This window comes from Saimiri boliviensis, chromosome 16, assembly GCF_048565385.1.
Source record: "Saimiri boliviensis isolate mSaiBol1 chromosome 16, mSaiBol1.pri, whole genome shotgun sequence".
NCBI classification, from domain to species: Eukaryota; Metazoa; Chordata; class Mammalia; order Primates; family Cebidae; genus Saimiri; species Saimiri boliviensis.
The window spans coordinates 75,468,204-75,487,738 of NC_133464.1; the positions used below are offsets into that span (position 1 = coordinate 75,468,204).

The 19,535-nt window shown below is 36.1% G+C and overlaps 1 protein-coding gene across 3 annotated transcripts in view; it reads left to right on the top strand.

Moving 5' to 3' along the window:
- Positions 1 to 19,535, top strand: part of STARD13 (StAR related lipid transfer domain containing 13) — a 540,046-nt gene that overhangs the window by 196,837 nt on the left and 323,674 nt on the right. For all 3 annotated transcript variants that reach the window (XM_074387852.1, XM_074387853.1, XM_074387854.1), the window contains one exon: positions 12,265 to 12,298. In XM_074387852.1, the coding sequence (XP_074243953.1) occupies positions 12,265 to 12,298 (34 nt within the window). The remainder of the gene's footprint in view (positions 1 to 12,264; positions 12,299 to 19,535) is intronic.

The window sequence follows — 19,535 nt, forward strand, 5'->3', positions numbered from 1 at the left end:
CATACAGAATGAGAGAATATATTTGCAAACTGTGCATCTGATGAGGGGTTAATATCCAAAATATATAAGGAACTAAACAACTCAACAACAAAAAAAAACTCAATTAAAAAATTGGCAAAAGACCTGACTATATGTTTCTTAAAAGAAGACCTAACAAATGCCCAAGAAATATATGAAAAATGCTCAATATAATTAATCAGTGAAATGCAAGTCAAAATATCAGTAGGAGATCGCTTCACTTTGCTTAGAATGACTATAATAAAAAAGATAAGCAGTAACAAATGTTGGTAAAGAGGTGGAGAAAAGAGAACCCTTACACATTGGTCGGGGAAATGTAAATTGGCTCACCCATTATGGAAAACAGTATGGTGGTTTCTCAAAAAAAATTAGAAATAGAACTATCCTATACTCTAGCAATCCCACCACTGGGTATATATCCAAAGAAAATGGTATCAATCTGCCAAAGAGGTATTCGCACTCCTGTGTTTGTCACAGTACAATTCGCAACAGCCAAGGTAAGAAAAGAACCTAAATCCCCTCAGTGGTTGAATGGACTTAAAAATACGGTGTATATATACACAACAGAATATTATTCAGCCATAAAAAATAGAATAAAAATTTTGTCACTTGTGGCCACATGGATGAACCTTTTAAATTATATTGAGTGAAATAAGTCAGGAACAGAAAGATGAATACTGCATGATGTCATTTACATGAAATCTAAAAAAGTTGTTCTCATAGAAGTAGAGAGTAGAATAGTGGTTACCAGAAGATGGGAAGTGTAGTGAGGAGGGAGAAGGGGAGAGTTAACAATAATGTATCCTATTTGAAAAAGCTAGAAGAGGAGGTTTTGAATGTACTCAATATAAAGAAATAATAAATATTTAAGGTGCTGAATATGCTATTATAATCTGTTTTGCTCATTACACAATGTACACATATCAAAACATCACATATTCCGTAACTATGTACAATTATTATGTGCCAGTAAAAATTAATAATAATGATAATTTAGTTTAAAAATGAACTCATTTTATTCTAATCTAGTCAGTTTTCAACAGCATACATAACCTCTTTCACTAACTTTATGGTATTCTAAAAATTAATTGTAGTTATTATCTCAATTCTGTATTGTAATAAATTCTGCATTTAATTGCTTTCTAGTGGTGTTTATATATATTCCTATATCTTATTTCTCTCTTGTTTTCAGAATTAAAGAATTCTAAGGATAAAACTTGTTTGATTTTGAGCTAATTAACACTCTCATCTCTCTATTTCTTACAGATTAATCTGTTGGCTTTTCAGTCTGAGCTTTTGTGTCACATAGAGCATCTTATAGCATACCACTTCTGTTATTTCTATCTGGTAAATGTAATTATTAATTTTCAATGCTTCTAACAAAATCTAGTGAAAAGTTGTATGACATATGTTTTATACTCTTGCACTAATGCTTCCTGATAAGCATGACATTTTCCAGAGGAAAGTGTAAGGAAGTGGTAAGTTGGGGTTAATGAGAGTCAGAGTGCAACTCAAGTCAATGTCCAAGTTGGAGCAGGACACTCAGCAAAGAATCTAAAGGGAAGAATACAAATAGTCTGAGCAAGTAGGAAAAGGGAAGCCCATACTTCAGTTTCGTGGTTGGAGAAGGGCTGGCCAGAGGCAAGGAGAGTACCTGGAAGCCTTCATCCCTGTCTAGGTGTTGCAGCATCATCACGCCCAACTGCTGGCTTGCACACAGGCTCCTGGAAAAACCTGTCTTGGATAGAAGGACTGGCCAGTATTTGCCTAGGGGGGCATGTAGTTGTACAAGAGCTGGAAGTATTTAGGTCCTTGTGGTTTTGTTTCCAGAAAACTTACTTAAAATATTTTTCCAGATGCAAAATTCCTTGGATTCTTGTTTTAGAATGAATCTATTTAACTAAACTGGATCCAGAAAAAGTCTATAACCAATTTTGTTATTAAGAAACTTCACATTAAATTTAATGCATTCCTTTCTTTGTTCATGTGTTAATTTCTGGGACTTGGCCCAAATCCTATATAAAATATACACAGAAAGAGAGAAAACAAGTAGCCTCTTTATGTAAACTAATCAAGAAGGAAATGAAACCACCCAAATGTGGTCTATGCCATCTGCGATCTATGATAAATAGCAAAATTACAGTCATGTTTTTTCCTTAAATGTTAACTGTAAAACATAAAGTCCTTTTTATTAGCACCAGATGTCAAGAATGCTTATTAGAATGCTAAAGTTTATTAAATAACATCATTTTAGACTCAATGAACTGGTAAAGACTCATGTTAGTGTATTAGTTTAAATGTCTAAAATTCTGTATTCTTCTATTTCAAATATATGACACTAATGTACATATACCAAAATTTATATTTAGAAACAGATTTATACATCATAGGCCAAACTGAAATATTTTTCAGTCCACAAAAGTGGATTTTCACTGGACTCTATGTATAAAGTTTATTGAGATTTTTATGTAGCAATGAAAATAAGCATTACATATCTCAGATCTACAGGAAATCAGGAAAGATTAAATAAAAATGAAAAGTATATTTAAAACTATATAATCTATCCTTTTTAGTGTTTTTTCTTTTTTTTGTGGCTTTCATCACACAGTTATATGTGAGGAAATTGTGATCATCCCTGTCTCTTCCCTCCTTCTAGCTAAGAGTTAGTACCGCCGTTTCTCAGCCTGAGTCAGGGAAAGAATAGCTTTGGTAATTAGACAGAAATCATTATATAGAATTTTTGTAGAAATAGAAAGTTTTGAGAACTTTTCTGCAAGATCATGCTTGGAATATTTTGAATTAAAATTTAAAAGGAATAGTGAGAATTTAGTATGGTAAATGAGGAACACTATATTTTCATTTTACTTCTTCATCAACTGGTAGTTTGGTTAACCTCTTCTTTAAGCCTGTCTTGTCAAAATGATTCTGCAATTACATATTACAATGTTTTGAAATATTTTATTTTCATTTTTTAAAACCTATATTTTTTTATGTATACTTTGTACATGATCTGCTGGGTAGCTAACGTAACAAGGATGCTATAATCTGGATGTTTTATCCCTTAAAACTCATGTTGAAATTTAATCTCAGTGTTGGAGATGGGTGCCTAGTCGGAGGTGTCTGGGTCATGAAGGTAGATCCATCCCTTATGAATAGATTAAAGCCCTCACTGGGGCTGGTGGGTGAGTAGGTTCTCACTTTATTAGTTCCTGTGAAAGCTAGTCATTAAAAAGAGCCTGGCACCTGGCCCCTCTTCTGCTTCCTCTCTCTCCCTGTGATTTCTCTGTATACAAATTCCCCTTCACCTTCAGCCAGGAGTGGAAAATGCCTGAGGCCTTTGCCCAGTTTTGAACTTTTCCAAATACCACAATTGTGAGCCAAATAAATCATTTTGTGTGTGTGTGTGCATTTTGTGTGTGTGTGTGTGTGTATATATATATATATATCTCCAGCCTCAGGTATTTCTTTATAGCAACACGCAAACCAACTAAGGCAAGGGTGACTTAGGAAAAGATTGAGATGTAATTCATCTATAACAAAGTCAGTTAGCCATACATTACTCTGGCCAAACTCAGTGTGTAATACATCCCATATACTTGTCCAAGGAAACTAACTTTCTAATGGTAATCTAGTGATTAACCTTTTCTACTCATTGCTACTTAGATATTATCCAGTAATATTTAAATCAAGGTTACTACTGAATATAATAAGCTATTGAGTTTGAAACCAGCAGGTGGGTTCTGAATAAAGTAAAGGGCAGATAATAAAATAGTTTCCATGTTTACATAAGAATTTATTTACTCTGGGATTTTTATCTATTGCTTTGGTTTTAAAGGTTAACATGAGGGCATTAGGAACAAATGGGCCCTTTGTGTTTCAGGAGCAGCAGGTGTTGAAACTGCTTTCTAGTTTGACTAGTACAATAGTAGTCAATGTATTCATTGACTTGATTGATCATTACAAGCCTTAAGGGACATAGCCTCCCAACAAAAATTATCTGGATGTTTTTATGGTTACCTAGTGCAGTTCTGTATTTTAATCTCTCATATTTGGCTATGTGGGCAAAGGATATATTACTGGGTACCTTTGTTTCAAAAAGCAATTGCATTTTAAATCCACCCTTATCATAAAATAAATACCTAAGATGTTTTTAGACTGTCTTCATGAACATGGATTTATAATTACTATGGCTTTGGAGGTATTAAAAAATTAACATTTTCTGGGGAAATCTCAGCAAACAAAGCAAATGACACTTTAAAAACTTTTTACTGTTATATTATTATTATTTTTGGAGAGAGGATCTCGTTCTGCTACCCAGGCTGGAGTGCAGTGGTGCAAACACTGGCTCATTGCAGCCTCAACTTCCTGGGCTCAAGTGATCTTCCTGCCTCAGTCTCTCAAATAGTTGGGATTACAGATGTGAGCCATCACACTGGCTAATTTTTTTTTCTATTTTTTTGTAGAGACAGGATCTCTTCATGTTTTCTAGGCTAATCTCAAACTCCCTGCCTCAAGTAATCCTCCCACCTCAGCCTCCCAAAGTACTGGGATTGCAGGCATAAGTCACTGCACCTTGGGGGGCCTGCAAATTACCTTTAAATGTACTTCAAAGGAATTTACTACTAATCAAGAAAGAAATAAAGCCACCCAAGGGTGGTCTGTGCTATCTGTAGTCTGCAGTAAATGGCAAAACTACAGTCATGTTTTCTCCATGAGAATTATCAATTAGATAATTCTAATAGTTATCCGTGAATTATCCATGGATAATTCTTGCAGTTCTAGAGTTCCCGAATCTCCAATATAGACCACTTACTTGCTCCAAGCTACCTATACAACAGAAAGGTTCAAGCACCTAGCATAGTGCTAGAAATGTGTGTTTCTATATACTGACTAAGCACTCAACAAATGTTTAGTGAATAAAATACCCAGAGAAAACCCACTGGTTGTCAGAAACAGGTAATGTAGTTATACTGGCACCAGTGGATAAATGACATCATTTCACATCTGCTCCAAAATGTACCCTTTGTTCATATTTATAGAGCTAACTATAATCTCAGGATTATTAGGTGGGTATAAATAATTATATCTCCAATAGTAGCAGTTTTCTAAAATTATCTACCCATAGTCACATTTTGGATCTTATAGATATCCTCTTAATGTGTTATATTGCTAAAGTCTAAAGAGTTTCTATTTGGATTTCCAAACAGAGGAGTTTGAAGTAGGAGGCAGCAGGAGGTTCAACATAAAGGGTTCCAACAGAATGTGTGCTTTTAATGACTTTTTCTGAGGGGGAACCTTTTTAAAATAGTTATAAAATTCATGTAACATTTATCACCTTGACTATTTTTAAGTGTACAGTTCAGTGGTATTAAGAACATTTACATTGTTATGCAAACATCAGCACTGTCCGTCTCCAGAACTCTTCATCTTGTAAAACTGAACTCTGTACCAATTAATCAATACCTCCCTCTTCCTTCTTCCCCCAGCCCCTGGCATCCTGTGATTTTAAATGAAAATTAATATGTTAAAATATTGCTATATAATCCATAAAGAAGAATATGTTCACCATCACGTTTATGAATGGGTATTACATATTTATTTTTTGTCTCATCAATTTTCCTGGGAAATGAGGGCCCTATGCCTCTGCTTCTAATGTTTCATGTACTACTGAAATGGTAGATACATTAGGGGCTTATTTTTAAATATCTCTAACATCTTTGAACCTCAGTAATATTTTTCAAATATTTTTCATTTTTTAAGACACTAACTTTTGTTGCTTTAATTTCAGATAATTAGTTTCTCCTTTTTTCTCATTGTTAGAAACAAATTTTTGGTGCCACAAAAGAAATAGCACTTGAACATAAATTTTCTCAGCAAGGCAATTTACTTCTATAGAAGGGTATGTCTCTCAATAAAAAAAACTTTAGGCCAATATCCATGATGAACATAGAAGCAAAAATCTTCAATAAAGACTTTTGCATCTGTGTTCAATAAAATATGAAAAGTATGTTCAATAAAATATGGAAAACTAAATCCAATAGCACATCAAAAAGATTATTCATCACGATCAAGTCAACTTAATCCTGGGGATGCAAGGCTGGTTCAACATACGCAAGTCTACAAACATAATGCACCACATAAACAGAACCAAAGACAAAAAACAACATGATTATCTCAATAAATGCAGAGAAGGCCTTTGACAAAATTCAACAGCCCTTTAAGCTAAAAACTCACAATAAACTAGGTATCAATGGAACATACCTCAAAATAATAAAAGCTACTTATGACAAATCCATAGCCAATATCATACTGAATGACAAAAACTGGAAGCATTGCCTTTGAAATCTGGCACTAGACAAGGAGGCCCTCTCTCACCACTCCTATTCAATATAGTATTGGAAGTTCTAGCCAGAGCAATCAGGCAAGAAAAAGAAATAAAACATATTCAATTAGGAAAGGAGGAAGTCAAATTGTCTCTATTTGCAGACGACATGATTATGTATTTAGAAGACCCCATTGTCTCAGCCCAAGACTCCTGAAACTGATAAGCAACTTCAGCAAAGTCTCAAGATACAAAACCAACGTGCAGAAATTAAAGCATTCCTATACACCAATAACAGACTTAAAAAGAGCCAAATCAAGAACGAACTCTCATTCACAATTGCTACAAAGAGAATAAAATACCTAGGAAAACAATGAACAAAGGATGTAAAGGACCTCTTCAAGGAGAACTACAAACCACTGTTCAAGGAAATAAGAAAGGACATAAACAGATGGAAAAACATTCCATGCTCATGGTCAGGAAGAATCAATATTGTGAAAATGGCCATACTGCCCAAAATAATTTATAGATTCAACACTATGACCCTCTTCACAGAACTGGAAAAAAACACCTTAAATGTCATATGGAACTAAAAGAGAACCTGCATAACCAAGACAATTCTAAGCAAAAAGAACAAAGCTGGAGGCATCACGCTACCTGACTTCAAACTATACTACAAAGCTATAGTAATCAAAACAGTCTGATACTGGTACCAAAACAGAGATACAGACCAATGGAATGGAACAGAGGTCTTGGAGGCAACACCACACATCTACAACAATCTGATCTTTGACAAATCTGACAAGAACAAGCAATGGGGGAAAGGATTCCCTGTTTAATAAATGGTGTTGAGAAAACTGGCTAGGCATGGGCAGAAAGCAGAAACTGGACCCCTTCTGACACCTTACACTAAAATTAACTCCAGATGGATTAAAGACTTAAACGTAAGACCTAACACCATAAAAACCCTAGAAGAAAACCTAGACAAAACCATTCAGGACATAGGCATGGGCAAGGACTTCATGACTAAAACACCAAAAGCATTGGCAACAAAAGCCAAAATAGACAAATGGGATCTAATTAAACTCCAGAGCTTCTGTACAGCAAAAGAAATAATCATTAGAGTGAACCAGCAACCAACAGAATGGGAAAAAATTTTTGCAATCTACCCATCTGACAAAGGGCTAATATCCAGACTCTACAAAGAACTAAAACAGATTTACAAGAACAAACAAACCCATTCAAAAGTGGGCAAAGGATATGAACAGACACTTTTCAAATGAAGACATATATGAGGCCAAACAACATATGACAAAATGCTCATCATCACTGATCATTAGAGAAATGCCAATCAAAACCACATTGAGATACCATCTCACACCAGTTAGAATGGTGATCATTAAAAAATCTGGAGACAGCAGATGCTGGAGAGGATGTGGAGAATTAGTAACACTTTTACACTGTTGGTGGGAGTGTAAATTAGTTCAGCCATTGTGGAAGACCGTGTGACAACTCCTCAAGGACCTAGAAATGGAAATTCCATTTGACCCAGCAATCCCATTACTGGGTATATATCCAAAGGATTATAAATCATTCTCTTATAAAGACACATGCACACGTATGTTCATAGCGGCACTGTTTACAATAGCAAAGACCTGGACTAGACAAGGAAAATGTGGCACATATACAGCATGGAATACTATGCAGCCATAAAAAATGAGTTTGTGTCCTTTGTAGGGACATGGATGAATCTGGAAACCATCATTCTCAGTAAACTGACGTAAGAACAGAAAATCAACCACCACATGTTTTCAGTCATAGGTGAGTGTTGATCAATGAGAACCATGGGCACAGGGAGGAGAGCATCACACTCTGGGGTCTGTTGGGAGGGAATAGAGGAGGGACAGTGAGGGGTACAGAGGTTGGGGAGGGATAACATGGGGAGAAATGCCAGATATAGGTGATGGAGGGATGGAGGCAACAAACCACATTGCCATGTATGTACCTATGCAACCATCCTGCATGTTCTGCACATGTACCCCAGAACCTAAAGTGCAATAAGATATTAAAACAAAAAAAAAGGTGTGTCTCACGGATAGAGTAATGGTGAGAGCATACCTGAACAAGGCGGGGGAAGGGGTTCTTATCCCAGATACAGGTAGCCCCTACTCCTGTGGTGTTCCCCTATTGGCTAGGGTTGGACCACACAGTCTAAGCTAATTCTGATGGCTATTTTAAAGAGAGCAGGGGTATGAGCTAGAGTGGTGGGGTGAGCAGTTTCTTTGGGAAAGATGGTTCTGGAACAGGTGACTAAAGGTGACTGAGGTCAGAGCAGGTGACTGGGGTGACTCAGGACAAAGCAGGTGACGAGGATGAGTTAGGACTCTAAATATGTGGGTTACGAGGGGGATGCGTTAGGGGGATGTCCGGTTTCGGCAAGAGGAATAGGTGCAGGTAACCAGGGGAACAGATGTGAACTACTGATTAGAGCTGCAGGAAGGTGGTTTACTGAAACTAGGAGATGAATGGGGAGGTTAAACTCTTACATGGAGAATAAAGAACAAGGAAACTGAATATACTGACATACTGATTCTTTGAAGAGAAACTTAGAACTTACCGTATTTAATATCATGATACCTCAGACTTGAGATATTCATATTCTGTATACATTTATATAATTATCAAATTCAAACTCTGTACCTTTTGAATATTCTACATTTAGGACAAAATAATACTTGACTATACATTTGTCAAATATTCTCTCTGGAATTCCTATTTCAGTTGGGGTGCATTGATTTATCTTGGAACCAAGTAATCTGACTTTCAGGTCTTGTGCCAAGGATTATTTATTATTATTATTATTATTATTATTATTAATGTATGAGTAGATCTGTTAGCACTTCGTCTCAAGGTGTGGTTGAGGAATCATACTTCTACGTTTTGTTTCTTTTTCAAGCCCTGAGGCTTAAATTTTTCTGCAGCAATTGCTCTTAGCTTATAGTGAGAATTTTTAAACAGATGAACTAGAATTCTACTGGGTTATTTCTAATTTATATGATTGTCACAACATTATTATTGTATTTTTTTAAATGCTTAATATTTTATTATGTTCAAGTAACACAACTTGTTTACTTTCTAAGTTTACTCTATTTCTTATTCCAGGTCAAATAGTCATTAAATACATTTGCTTCCAAACCAAGTCAGAACCACTGATACTAGTTTAAAAATATAGAGGGATCTTTCCCCACTGCGTGTCACAAATGTCTGAAGTTTCACCGTTAGAGGTTCATTTATTGGTGTTTATTGTCAAATGTTGTCCCTTTAGTATGTGAATATCCTTGGGAAAAGTGGATCTTATTGTCACTCATCAACTCTTGTGGATTTGATTTTTCCCGGGGCAAGTATGAGCACAGACATAGAATAGGGAGAGACAGAAACAATGTGTTGGGAAGAAACTGGGAGAGTAAGGACAAAGCTTTAACTGCATCATCATTTAGCCTCTTTCCTGCCTGACTCTTGTAGATTAATGTATACTTGATACTTTGAAAAAGTTAATAAACATAAACATCTGTTTTTCAGAATTTCCTTCAGAATAATTAACCAATATTTATTGTATACTGTTTCTCTGCTACACATGGGGCTCAGTACATTCCCTAAATTTCTGTACTTACTCCTCACGGCAACCTCATTTTACTGATGCGGAAATGAGGCTAAGAGAAATGTAGTCACTTTTTTAAGGTCATACAGATAGCAACTGTCTTTCTGATTGCTAAACATATGATATTAACCACAATACTGTATTTATTCTTAGAGTAATGGGGAACCACTGAAGGATTTTAAGAAGATTGATGTGATCGCATCATTTTTGAAGTAATCATGCTGGCTGAGAATAGATTGGAGAGAAATAAGACTAGAATCAGACTAAGAAGTTAGGAAACTTTTGCAATTTTCTAAATATGACCTGAATGTTGCCCAGGAGGTGGCAGTAGGGATGAAAAGAAGTAGATTGATTCAAGCAAGATTTGGAAGTAGGCATCAGCAGGATTTAGTGAGGACAGGAAGGAGTCCAGGGTGATCTTTGCATTTCTGATTTGAGCAAACAGGTAGATGGAAACACCATTCACCAAGACAGGGAACCCGGAAAAGGGATCTGTATGTGTGTGTGGACCAGGAGGTGGAGGAGGAGGTGAGAGGGGAGCAGAGGACGTTGACTTTTTGACACGGAATTTGAGGCGTCTGATGTGGAATATCCAAATGCAATGTGCAATCAACAGTTTGCTCTTGACCAGGTGCGGTGGCTCATGCTTGTAATTCCAGCCCTTTGGGAGGCTGAGGTAGGCAGATCACTTGAGGTCAGGAGTTCGAGACCAGCCTGGCCAACATGAAGAAACCCCATCTCTACTAAAAACGTAAAAATTAGCCAAGAATGGTGGTGCATACCTATAATCCCAGCTACTGGAGAGGCTTAGGCAGGAGAATCGCTTAAATCTGGGAGGTGGAGTTTGCAGTGATCTGAGATCACACCACTGTATTCCAGCCCAGGCGACAGAGTGAGACTCCAACTCAAAAAATTTTTTTTTTTCTTTTTTGTCCTGGAGCTCAAGGAAAGAGACCTAAGTTGGAGATCTAAATCTGAAGGTTATCAGAACATGGATGGAAAGTAGATGAGATCACCCTGGAAGAAGGAGCAAAGCAGGAGGGGAAGAAGGGCCAGTACCTATCCCTAACAAGACAAAATAAAAAAGAAGTAAATGAAATCAACCTATAAGAAAGACACAGGCAGGCCGGGCACGGTGGCTCAAGCCTGTAATCCCAGCACTTTGGGAGGCCGAGATGGGTGGATCACAAGGTCAAGAGATCGAGACCATCCTGGTCAACGTGCTGAAACCCCGTCTCTACTAAAAATACAAAAAATTAGCTGGGCATGGTGGCGCCTGCCTGTAATCCCAGCTACTCAGGAGGCTGAGGCAGGAGAATTGCCTGAACCCAGGAGACGGAGGTTGCGGTGAGCCGAGATCGCGCCATTGCACTCCAGCCTGGGCAACAAGAGCAAAACTCCGTCTCAAAAAAAAAAAAAAAAAAAAGAAAGACACAGGCAAAAGGAGAGCCCACCAAGAAAACAATAAGGAACAAGCAGAGGGGTAGAAAAGACAACAGGGACAGTATGGGATTCAGAAGCCCAGAAGGATAGAGCTTCAGAAGGAAGGAGTAGTCAGCTAAGTTAGGGCCTGCCATGTCACTGAGAGACACAGTGAGGCGGGGCCTGGGTTTAGCACTAAGGAGACTGTTGGTGATACCAGGGCAGTGAAGCAGTGAATAGAAACTAGACTTTAGTCTTCTCTCAGTTACTAGACACATAGTATTATGTAAATCTTTTTCTTTTTCTTGTTGTCGCCCGGGCTGGAGTACAGTGACACAATCACAGTTCACTGCAACCCCTGCCTCCCAGGCTCAAGAGATCCTCTCACCTCAGCCTTCCAAGTAGCAGCAGGCACATACCACCATGCTCGGCCATTTTTAAAATTTTTTGTAGAGAAGGGGGTCTTGCTATGTTGCCCAGTCTGGTCTCAAACTCCTTAGCTTACACCTGGAACATCCACCTCGGCCTGCTAAATTGCTGGGATTGTAGGTATGAGCCACCATGCCAGGCCTATGTTGTATAAATCTTTACTTAAGTCAGAAAAAAAATAAATTTAATTCATCTTCCCCATGAATGAGTATTTTAATGACTTTTGTGATTCCTGATGATTTGTGTAGTTACTAAAATCATTCAATCTTCATGCCTCAGTTAGCAGGATTTTTTTTTCATTTCTGGAGGCCATTTGGTTCTAATTTTGGAATGTTATTTTTTGTCTGAAACTCAATATTCTTGACAAAAGTGGTATAATTTTGAGATGAGTGATACTGTTTTTTTTTTTTTATAGGTGCTTTCTGATAAGCGAAGCAAAGAAAGATCAAGTAAGTCTCCCTGATAAAATTTTTTTTTTGTTTATGTATAAAAGTTGTTTGGAGAGTTTTGCCTCATCCCTATAAATTTAAACATGTCATAAGTGTCGCTGAATCATTGATGCAAAGTTGATGGATACGGTTGATGTTAAATCAGAGTATGACCTGCATTTTGAAAACTGGAAAAGTTCATTGAGTTTTCTCTAGTCCTCATGCAGCTGTGAATTTATCTCCATTTGTAAGGTTAGTTTTACACAGAAAGTATTGCTTTGCATAACCAGTCTTTATCTTGAAATGTATCTTATAGATTAGGAATTAAATAAAAGATTACACTTTTACTGAAACATCTGCTTAGAAGGTAAGGTCTCTCAAAAATGAGGCATATATGAGGGTAGTGATTTATTTGTATGGCTTTCGTATTTGGAAATGTTCTGTGTAAATCCAAATATTTGACAGTTTAATTTGTGGAATTTTTTATTTTAAAGACTGTATAAACTGACAGCTAACAACTCCTGAATTACCAATTTTTACCAACTCTTTAGCAGCTGTTGTACTCTTCATTTGAACAGTCACTATGGACACGGCATTCTGAAATCTGCCTATCAGTCCTCACTTCATATAGTCATTTACATACTTAAACATAGAAAGGAACCCCTTCAAAGCCCTTTGTGTGATTCTACCATGCGTATTCTTTATATCTTGTAGACAAGCAGTGTATTGCTAGACTTGAAAGTCAACGTTTTTCTCTGAGTTTGTATCTAAAGCCTGATTTTGAAATATCTTGTTAAATAATGCCTCTAAAAGCAATAGTCTGATGCTACATTTATCTGCACTGGTGCCAGCATTAGTTCCATTTTTATATACTCATTTCTCTGTCATTTGTTGAGAATCAGTTTTAGTACATTATTCAGACACTCAAGATCTCTGCTTCACTTGTGCTTAGGATGAGCATTGGATCTCTGGGATATAGTCATCTGCTGTTCTTCCAACTCCTGAGGAGATTTGCAAGGAGGCCTTTACATTGGGCCTCCAGGCAAAAATGGCTGGCTAGAACTTTGTCAGGAAAATGTCTTTAGTGACTGTGCTAGGCCCATCAGCTGTCCCACTAAACAACCAAACAGAATTTCTTCTTGCCATTCTCAGAAATGCCTGTAGCATCAAATGTGCATTATCTTTGTCCACAACAAAAATTTTATATTTGGGACTTCAACTGTATATAACCGTTAACCACCTGGCAGCTTAGTGAGAAATAAGCACAGTCCTCTTTTAAAATCATATGAATGTGTCCAAATAGTAAATTATGACATAAGTAGAACCCTCTGTGCTTCGTCTCTCTTGTTGAAATTCCAACTTGAATTCAAGGAGTTGATACTCCTTTTACATCAGCAAAGAATGTACTTCACTCCAGAAATGACCAAAAAAGGGATTTACACTAATGAGCAGCCTGTGAAGCTTTTAGACAAACAAAGTGTTTCCCCTGGAGATTTGATAACTAGAATGTTAGGTCTATTTTCTTCATTTCATAAGCGTATACAACTTATTATAGCAAAAGAATATTTTTCACCATATGAAAGCAACAATCAAGAAAGTAAGAAACAACCATAGTTAACTTCTGGGTAGAAATGACAAGTACTTTTCTAACAAATGAAATCTCTGTGAGGAAGTTCAGCCATGGAGTCTCTGAAGTGGTATAATAGTCCTAGATTGTATGTGGAGCTTACCTGTGGGTCTTCAGGTGTCATGCATGAGAGTTCAGTCTACTACAGCCTGAATATTTAGCTATTGAACTGCTCTGTGTTCAGTGATTCATTTTGGCAGGGGAAAAAAATTGAATAGGCAAGCAGGCCAGAAAATCTAGAAGAGAGTCAAATCAATTTTCACATAAATATTTATGGAAAGCATTCTGGGAGTAGGAAATATTGGTAAAGGATGTATGAAAACAATTTTTCTGAACATATAAATCAAAGAAGAATTATGGAAGCCTAATTCCAATTTCCATGCAGGTTTAAAACAGTCCATAAGTTTGGGTTTTTCAAATAGAGTCTTCTTCCTTTTTTTAACCTCATCTTTCATTAAATTATTAATAATTTAAGCTTTTGATGCTTGTTCCTAATTTGGCTTTCCATCATGGTTTCCTGATTGGAGTATCCAAGAGCTTTGCTCTGTTTTAGCAGAGATGGAATATGGTAGTCAGACTGAAGGGGCCCCTCCATATACACAGATGGAAGGTGGCACGTGATGCAGCCGGAGGACGTGACCCTGACCCCTGTTGACCCTTGTGAGGTGATTCCTGGTGATTCTTTCTTGTGTTTTAAAACTGCCTGATTCACATTTTCCTCTGGTCTCAGTCAATGATAGGGGTAAATGTGAATCCCAAAGTAAAAGAGATTCCAGCAGAAAAGTACAGGCACAATAAGGTGGACTAAAGGCCAGTCATTATTGCTTTCACTACAGATTAAGAGAGAATGCCACTCTTTTCTAAGAAGTTTAAGCTGTCCACTGGGATAAGAAGATGTCAGCCTAGTGATGAAAGAAACATCTACTATAGTGACAGTGGAATAATTTCTCCTATGTCTATTAGGCTGTAGCCTTGCTTAGATAAAAATTCGAAATAGAAATGAATGTTATATATCATAATATAGTTTGCTTAATGGAATGAAAAATTATTTTTGAAGCGTAAATATATATTGATATATGCATACTATAAAATTAACCCAAGTAGTGATGGTTGACTTAATTTGTTTTTTAATTCATGTTCTCATGGTATCTATTATCATTTCTTTAAATTTGTAAATAGGAGACTAAAGCCAAATTGCAGTATTGTTCACTATCAAGGATATTTGCATCTCACATTGATGTACCATTCTTAGTGTGCAGCATACTGTTCATTTAATATTGTAAAAAAATTTTCTTTGGTTTAGAAAACAATCTGAAAACCTAAGGAAAATAAAATCATGTCTGAAGAAGTCACTTACATTCTTACATTTTTTTTCTCTGAGTAATTTCAGTAGGGCAATAAGGACAACTCCTCTTAGAACAGTTTCAAAAAATGCTTCATGGGTATAGCTGTTCATCCTTCCACAAAGCTGTAATTACTTCCTGCCTTCTCACCTTCAATGTGTTACGGCATTTTGTTAGGCACATTATCAAGAATACGAAGGATCTGTCAGGAACAGAATTTCACAAGTTAGAAGTATAGAGTATGTAGGAAATCAAAAGTACTAGCCAAATCCAATTATTGTTAAGAAAATAATGTACTATACGGAGCATACCTATTCTTCTGTTTCACTGGAATTTAATTGTAGTGACAAATATCTAAGCCCAAGAGATCTTGGGTACCCTTTATAAATTCCAGTATAAAATTAAAACTTCAATTTAGTTAATTAAGTGTCTGTTGAACATTAATATGTCCCTCATACTGTGCAGGGCATTAGCAATACAAAGGTAAAGTGAGACAAAATTATCCCTCTTTCAAGAAGCTTGCGTAAATTAAATTCTCTCTCTAGGTCTCTCCGGTGAAACCAGAGCCTTTCAAAAAGTATATTTATAACTATTTAGTGAAATTCACAGTAATTTAGTAAGATTTTTAAATTGTGATTTCTAGGCTATATATAGAGAAACAATCACCATTCTGTAGCAATACGGCCACATGAGACAAAAAGAAGTCATCAAAGTGTGCCAAGAAAACCTTAGTTTCATTTGATTTTAATTAGTGGGAATATCTATCTCAAAATGCAAGTGCCACATAAAACTTAAGAGCTTTATAAATCTAGTTAAAATACAATCTTTCCCTCCATATTTGAGATATATCAGCTTATTCCCTTGATAGTTCTTCTGAGTACTTAGTTATAGCCCTTGCAAGCTGCCAACTTAAATACAGATAGGGAAAAGGAGAGTGTTTTCTATCCACCATTCTTACCTTTCACTGTGGAATTCATGGACTTCTTCTGGGCAAAGTTCACCAAACATCAGCTGAAGAGCCTTGAGTAGCAAGGAGTCAAGGAAGCTGCAACTAACAAATATGAAATTTATGTTTGACCTTAAGATTTCAGATGACTTTTGCATAGCTCTCCCCTAACCCAGTTTGCCTGTCTTCTTCCCTTGAAGACTAAATGCCACCTATTTTAAAAATCCTTCTCTCGAGCTCCTTCCCCCAACTAGTTTCAATGGCTCCAATCTGTTTCTTCAGAGAACTTATAGTTAGATTCCTTCTCCCTTCCCGCCCTCCTTCCCTCCTTTCCCTCTTCCTTCTTCCCTCTCTCCCTTTCTTTCTTCCTTCCTTCTTTCCTCCCTCCCTCCCTCCCTTCTTTCCTTCCAATCTCCCTTCCTTCCTTTCTTCCTTCCTCTCTCCCTCCCTTCTTCCCTCCCTCCCTCCTTCCTTTCCTACTTCCTTTCTTCCTTCCCTTCCTTTCCAATAGGCTAAAAGGTCCATGTCTTGTTCACTATTTTATCCCTTGCTGCCAATAAACTGCTGCCATACAACAGGTGCTCAAAAACATTGGCTGACTAAATGAACCCCTAAACAATAGCTTTTATATTAATAAAGTTAAGTGCTACCAAGGGAAGTATATGCAGCAGGAAGACCTTGTGTTTATCTGATGGCTTTGTGGCACACTGCCAAATACCCCACTTTGAAAAGAATAAATCCAGTATGTTAAAGGAATACAGATGGAAGGCAGAATATGGCATAGCAGGAGGATGTGACCCTGACACACTGTTGACTCTTGCGAGGTGATTCCTGGTGATTCTTTCTTGTGTTTTAAAATTGCCTGATTTACATTTTCCTCTGGAACCCAGTGTAATAGAGATTGTTGCTGTTGTTGCATCTAGAGAGTTTTTGAAGGAAGTGAGACCTGAACAAATTCTAACTAAAGACAAAGCAGTTCCTGGTTTCTCCCTTTTGAGGTCTTCTGAGAGATAGGAGTGGTTCTTCTAGAGGACGAGAGACTTTGAAAAGATGAGATTATGACCAGAAAGCAGAAAAGCAGAAAGCAATTACAATACTTAGTGGGAAATTTGTTGGCAACAGAAAAAGAATATTATCTTATTAAAAGAATCCTTTTTTTAGTATAATCAATAATTTCTTCAATCGGAAGCACTGAAGTATCAATTTATTTTGTTGTTCAGAGCCATTTGTTGTAAATAATAGACCTTTGCTGAAAAGCATCCTTTTAATCTCATTCATTCCATGATTTGAAAGGAAAACAATAAAAATTGTCTATTCAATAACATGATTTTATCTTATTGTCTGAGATTTAAAAATTGTCTATCCAATAACATGATTTTATCTTATTGTCTCTACTCTTATTTATAACATATTGTTTTATTAAGTAATATAAATTTAATGGTGAAAATAAAGCATTATTTCATTTTTTAGATTCTATAGTATGCCCACATCTTCTAAATCGTTCTGAGAGTGTTTATTTTTATTGTTCTTGAAACGGCAAGCTCTGTAAAAAGTGCATTAAAGAAAATACAAATATTAAAAAGCAGCCATAATTTTTGCTTTTGAAAATGCCTTTTAAAGTATGTTATGTGCAAACATATAATCTTGAAATTATTATTCGTACCCCATTACCTTCATTGTGATTTTCATATCATAGAAAATTTTAAGTCACCTATCATACTGACTACAGTATTGCTACAGATAATTTTGAAATACATTAATCTCTAGCAACTAATTCAGTCTTTGGAAATGCTGGTAGATTTAAATGACTTCTTGTAGGCTTAGGTTGTTTTGAAAAACTGCCCCTTCCCCCAGGCATTTATGCAATTGTCCTTTTAAGAATGTGGACCGTTTTGTGAGGCACTGTTCTAACTCAGAGAGCTGAGCAGATGTTAAAATCACTCCACATAATTTTTCTAGAAATTAATTTTTGAACAGTTTTATTAAATCCTGTTAATTTGTATTCCTAACTTTTTCTAACATGTTTTCTCTAAGAAGAAAAGAAAGATTCCAAAATTATATTATAATATAGGCAATAGAGAAAGAATATTATCTTGTTAAAGGAATGTTTCTTTAGTATAATCAATAATTTCTTTGATCAGAAGCACTGAAGTATCAGTTTATTTTGATATCAGCCGAAGCTCGTGAGTGACCGTGATTCCTCTTTTCTCCTCTGTCTCCCAGCATCAGAACCTTTCAAACAGAACTGTCCATACTGGAAATAAGGCACTACCTCTCTTCCTTTACTTCCCAGACCTTAACCACCCCTATTTTTCCTTGAGCACATCCTGCTCTTTTGTACCTTAGGGACTTGAAGGCAAGGTGTCCCTTGACTTCTCTACCTGGTTTACTCTGCTTCAGGTTCAGGGAGCCAGATCAGAGGCCAAGTCCTCTGCTAAATTTTCCTTAATCCCTAAGCAGAGTGCCAGTCACAAGATACTTTGTAATGGTTCCGTCATTGCCCCTGTAACATTCTGTAATTTCTATTGTAGCCCCTTGAGGGCAGGTACAACAACTTATGTTCTTGGTATCCCTGGCTTACTGCATGTTAGACCTTTGACATATTTTTTTGAATGAATGAAATAATTATTCATATTTATGACAACCCTGTGAGGTAAGCAATGTAAATATTATCTTGATTTTACAGAAACTGAGGTTAATAGACTTTAAATGGTGTGTCAAATTTTGCACATCTATTCGCTGGTAGACAAAAGCTTAGACCAAAACTTTAATAAACTAAAGTTTCCAGCGCTTTAGTATTGGGTATTGCTTATTGTTTTGCTTTTGTTGTTCAAAAAAAATTTTCCCATGATTTAATTTTAAGCCTGGTTATTTTCAAAGACATATATTCTACAATAGTGCCATCTAATAGAAATACAATGTGAGCTACAAATGTGAGCCAAATATGTAATTTAAGATTATCCATAAGTTGTATTAATAAAAGAAACAGGTTTCTTTTATTGGTTAAAAAAATTGTAATAACATTTCATTTAGTCTAGTATCTCTAAAATATCATTTCAACATATAATCAAAATAAAAATTATTGCAATTTTAAATTCTTTTTTAAAATAAGTATTAAAAATCTGGGTTGTATTTTACATTTACAGCACATCTTATTTCAGACTAGCCACACTTTTTATTAAACAGTGTTTTATTGGTACATAATAGATATACACAGTTCCATGTTACATACATGGTATAATTTAATACATTCATATAATTCATAAAGAACAAATAAAAATAATTGGAATATCCATGAACTTAATTATTTGTCTTGTCTCTATGCTAGAAATATCTAAAATG